The 5665-nt window shown below is 30.1% G+C and overlaps 1 protein-coding gene across 2 annotated transcripts in view; it reads right to left on the reverse strand.

Annotated features, from left to right (window-relative positions):
• LOC136796851 (zinc finger protein rotund-like) overlaps positions 1-5665 on the reverse strand; it is a 337831-nt gene that overhangs the window by 108775 nt on the left and 223391 nt on the right. For both annotated transcript variants that reach the window (XM_067051754.1, XM_067051753.1), the window contains one exon: positions 908-1087. In XM_067051754.1, coding sequence (XP_066907855.1) covers positions 908-1087 — 180 coding nt within the window. The remainder of the gene's footprint in view (positions 1-907; positions 1088-5665) is intronic.

Consider the following 5665-nt stretch of genomic DNA (forward strand, 5'->3'; position numbering starts at 1 on the left):
TCATTGATGATACCATCAAACTTCCGGATTAGAAAGCCGTTCTATCTGTAATAGCCCTCACCACGCGATTCCGGATAAACTATATTTTATGTTCCACATAAAAAGAAATTTATTATTTCTCTGATTTATATTGAACAAATACATAGTTTGTTGATACAGAGGAAACAGAAAAATAACTGTTTAATATCCTCTTGCTTAATGGGAAACAGTTCTGATAATAATAGTACTCTAACCCGGTACCACTGTACCTCCGTACCCGAGTAATCCCTATAAAGGTACGGGCACGCCATAAAATACCTTTATTACTTCATAATTATCGAGGATGAGTACTACAGCCACCGCCTTTTCTTCTTCTCATCACGGGTTTATTACCGGAGGCTTCCTGTCTTCGCAGTCTGTTGGCACACTCAGACTTTCACTACATTAGGTTCATCAATATGATAAAAATTTTTGCTATTTGATTTGATCAGTTGTTTTTTAATCAGTTTTAAAGGTTTTTTTTTTCTAGGTCGTTTCTTTACCTACATATTCATACGAAATTAGGACAAAAATAGGTGTTATTTTTTATATTTCAGCTTTCTGTTTCAGATTAAAAAAAAAAGGTGGTTATGACTTTAAGTGTGTTATTTTTCGCAGAAATGGCTAAATCTAAGTGATATATTTAATGGAAGTGATCAGAAAGCACTTATTTGATGAATTCCATGTTGGACTATTCTCACCCCATTAGGCATAATCTCGCCTGATTTAACAGTAAATGTGATTTGCTAGAATGTAATTACACTATTCAACTTATACTATCGTAGTATCAGTGTCTTCTTTTCGATACTATTCAATGTATTACTATTTGTAAACGATATCAGTATAATGTATTACTGATATAATATATTATGTTATATATTATACATACCTCTACTCCATTCCACATATAGTGCGGGCTGTCGTGGGCGGCGACGGTGTTCATGTGCTCGGCCATGACGGACATCCAGTGGACGAGGCCCTGCCCCTGTTGGCCCGAGGCCCCACCGCCCCCACATCGCCCGCTGTTGGTCGCTCCGCCGCCTCCGCTCTCGCCCCAAACGCCACCTTTCTGTAACAAAATAAAATACCTTATCAGTTTTCAAGTATAAGATATTTAGGAATAATAAATAACAGCATATATTGCCTGAAAGTTATACATTTGACTGAAAATACTGCTCTAATTTGTAGAATCTACTAGAGAAAACAGATAGAAAATTAATATTCCACATAGCTTAAAAATTTTGAATTTATAAACATTAAATATCATTCAGGAAAACTGGAGTAAACTCTTTTTTTTTTCTAAAAACCCCCTCTAATTACATGAATATAGTTGAAATATGTTCTAGAATACTCAGAGACCAATATATGATTCCGAAGGAAGAATTCTTTGTATTCTTGTAGGAAGTGAAAAATTGTTTTGGTTTCAGAATCGAAAATTTTCATTCAATTATTATCTTAAGGCTGTAAAATAAAGAAATACACATAAATTTTGGAATAATCATCTCCCCCCTCTCTTCTCGGCTTAATATTTATTTAGTTACACTTTAATTTATGCCAACCATTTTTTTATATCATAGTAAGAATTGTTATTATTATAAAATTTCTATTAATATGACTTAGAAAAGGAACATGGAGAAGGCCCTTTACAGTGCGTGCAATATCGGTGATAAAGACACGCAGATGTTATATAGATTGACGGTGATAATACTTCTTGTAAGCTTTAATATAAAGTTTATATTACTTGAATTAATTATTCCTTTTATAGCTAAATGATTTTATTGGCATTTAACATCTTCTTTACTCAAATTTGGGCAATATGGAATATATTTTTATAAATGAGACGTTCAATTTTTCCGATAACATTTTAAAGTATATAATTTGGACTGACTGGATGGATTTTGGAAAAAAAATACAACTAGCTTTAATATAGATAATTGGTTAATTAAATAAATAGATTTAAATTAATTTATTTCTAACTGCTTATTTGCTTTTTTTTTAATTTATTTTTTATCTAAGCGATACTACAAAGTTTTATTCTCTAGTTTTTGCACAATCATAGAAGTTTACCTATATGATAACGATACAATTTCAAAGAACATAGTAAAGTCTAACTATTACTTTGGGACATATTGCTAAAAATATTCATATTATATTTCTATATATATGGATAATTGACAATAAATTAATTTGATGGAGATGGTCATTGGTGCGGTCAAATAGGTAGGAAAAATAGTAATAACTATTTATTTATTTTCAGCCAACGTCTTCATCAGGGATGTTAGATATTCTTTAACTAAAAATAATATATTAATAATAAAATAACTAAAAATGGGGTATTGGTTATCTAAAAATAGTATAATAATAATATATAATGGGTATTGTTTAACAACAAATCGTATTCCTTAACTGTGATTTGAGAGGTCTCTGTTTACACTCTCACCTAACAGCTCTAATGAAGATCTACAACGTACGTCAAAACGTTGGCAAAAAATAAATAAATAGTTATTCCAATTTTTTCTTTCTTCTTGACCGCAGCCCATCTGCTTAAAAATATATATATATTCATACTATTGCTTTAAGGGCATCATTTGTTTCATTATTCAAAAATCTAAAATTCCAAATATATCTACCATGAATCTTTATAAAAAAATATAATTTTTTTACGTGCTTTAAATTTCATTTAATGTTACTAGTTTTACGGGAGTATGGTTTATCAGCTGTAATATTGTTTAATTTTTTTATTTTCAAATCTATTACTTAACGGTGTCGAAATAAATTTGAAAGCAAATTTTATGTTGAATAGGAAATATAAAGTATTTTCAGACTACTTTTATATTTTAAAATTAGTTTAATATTATTTTTAATTTTTATTATCTACAAATTGATTTAAAACACTTAATCATAATGGTGTTTATGTGTTTTTTATTAGGGGAGGACCTTCGAATGGGAAATAAAAATTAAATATTTGTTCCTTAATTAAAAAAAATATTTATTTTATCACCACAAAAAGTGATTATTTCCTTATATCCAATTTACCATCAAAGTTAAGAAATGTTAATTGCTATTTCTGAGCAACTATTAAAAAGTATAATTTTCTTTACTATTCAAAAATTTAAACATCAAAATTATATCTGTGATTGAACTTCCTAGAAAAATATTAATTTTTTCACGTGATTTTAATTCCATTTAATTTTAATATGTCACGGGAGTATGACTTTTAATTTTTTAATAAATATATTTTTTTCTTCTAAAATCCATCCTAGGACATTTTGGAATGAATTAGGAGAGCAAGTTTCATTTCGAAGTGGCTTTTATACTGCAGAATTATTAGGTTCATATGATTTAATTTACTTTGAGAATATTTAAATTAAAAAACCACTAAATAGTTATGGAATTTATGGTGTGTTTTTCATTATGGAAGGGTCTTCAAATGTAAATATAAAAAAAAAAAAAATCGCTTAAATATTTCTCTTTATAATTGAGGAAATATTTATTTTATTATCTAAAAAGTGATAATTTGTTTATGATAGTCCTTATGATTTTTATAAAATTTATAATTATTGATTGAAATTTCCAAGTGCATTTTAAAATAAAAATATGTTACATCACACAACTTTCACTTACTACTATCTAGACGTCTCCAAGTTGTGTGCATTTTTTGTGATTTTCCAAAAAAAATTAAAACAAAGAAAAGCGAAAATTATGAACAAAAAATTTCTATTATGTTCTATAAAACTTCTTATTACAGCGATCCTCGAGGTGTGGTGAACGAATATAAATTTTGTTCCTCCTAGAATACAACAGTAATGATATCGGGAATGATCGGGTCGTCTCGGCCTTTCTCGTTCAAATCGGATATTTACTTTTTTATTTTTTAGTTATTCATAAAATTGTTTAATATTTTTTATGTACACATTGTTCATTATTGCTAAGAATGAGAACTGTTTATTTTTTTCAAACAAACTAAATTGAAGGTTCTGTAGTAGAAGATTTTTTTAAATGGTCATTTAATGCCTCTTAAACTATTTCAATGAGTAGAAAATCTAACTCAATTAAAGACCAATTGATTTTTAACTGACCTTTAGACTTTAATTAAAATCGTTTAAACTTTTTTCGAGGAAATCTAAAAAGATCTGAAAAATCTATTCGATAAAGTGGCACTTCAGGTCAGTCGATTTTATCGAAAATGTTACTGTCGCATCCCAGGCATATACACGTCTTAAATATGTAATTTAGGTTTCATACGACTTTTCCATATATAGGTAAGTGAAAGTAAAAATATAAGTAAATGTGATAAGCTATAATGATATGAAATATATGTAATGAAACTAACCATTGGTCTTACTCAAATAACATGTTTTTACATTCGAAGGCCTCGAGGTCATCTTGTTTTCAGGCGCCTCGAAGGTTTAACATGAATAGAAGAGGGTTGAAACTAGAGAGGTTGTGTGTTTTTATGAATTTATCAATGGTTTGCTTCAAAATTCGTGAAGTTAAAAATGAACACAAAAAAACTCTTACCTACTTTGTATCTTTTTACTTCTGCCCTACTAAATGTTTTGACCAACAAAAAATGGTTTGAAACTATTTTTATTATTTCAGAACGCAACCCTGATCATTTCCTTTTAATTGTTATTTTGATTTTTCATATTTGGTTAATTTTATGTCTTCGATCTTCCATTATATTTTTCCATACCTAGAATTTCACTTGTAATATATATTACTTCTACGCGAAAACAGTTTCCCGGACGGCTAAAAAAAATCCGTTGTCAAGTTTCATCCTTTCCCCAAAGACCCCAGTCCGAAAAGTGCAGAGCCCTCGAGTGTGGTTGATAATCCTGACCAGGATAAAAAAGAACAGAGAAGGCTCGACAGGTGTCCGCTCTAAGAAGAGTTCCCTTCAATGGACCCCATTCTACGAGCTATTACCGATTTGTTCTCTACTCATTCAACACTCGCGTCTCTGTTTTCAATTGCTCTCTGGTCCTCAACTCCTTCTCGTCCTCTTTCTTCACGTATTCTTGCTCGTCCGCCACCCGCGGTGCTTCCGGCGATGACCCGCGGTTCACTGTTCTGCCATGTCGCGTATAAACAAGATAACTTCCTCATGGATGCTGTGTCGGATGGTCGGTAGCAAAATGGTCGATAACCCTCTTGTTCGAGAAGTGAACCTCAACATTAAACATATTGGAAATACTGTGGTTATTTCCAATATGTTTAATGTTGAGTTAAATGTTTTTCTGTGTTTCCAGCAGCAGGTGGCCATTCAGTGGAAAATATAACATCTCTTATATCCCTCCTTCAGATCTGTTTAGACCAATAAGGATCTTGTATGACTGTCTAAAAACTTCGGAATAAACTTAAAGTCATATAGAAATTCCTCAGTTATTGGACCTTATATTCCAAGGTGGTTTTACCACGCCACAGAATCTGACTTCTGTTTAACTCACAGTATATAATAACAATGTTTGCCTACCATTTTTTAAGAAAACTATTAAGCTTAAACGGGTTAAAAAGGAACGTTAATAAAATTCACTTGAAATTTGTGTAATATAGTTTGGTGCAAAATCCCTAACTATTTATAATGGTATAAGCATTGAAAAATTATTAATAATGAAGATCAATTATAAATAAATATAAATAATAA

Source organism: Halyomorpha halys, unplaced genomic scaffold (assembly GCF_000696795.3).
Source record: "Halyomorpha halys isolate HHAL.00 unplaced genomic scaffold, Hhal_1.1 Scaffold230.1, whole genome shotgun sequence".
NCBI lineage: Eukaryota > Metazoa > Arthropoda > Insecta > Hemiptera > Pentatomidae > Halyomorpha > Halyomorpha halys.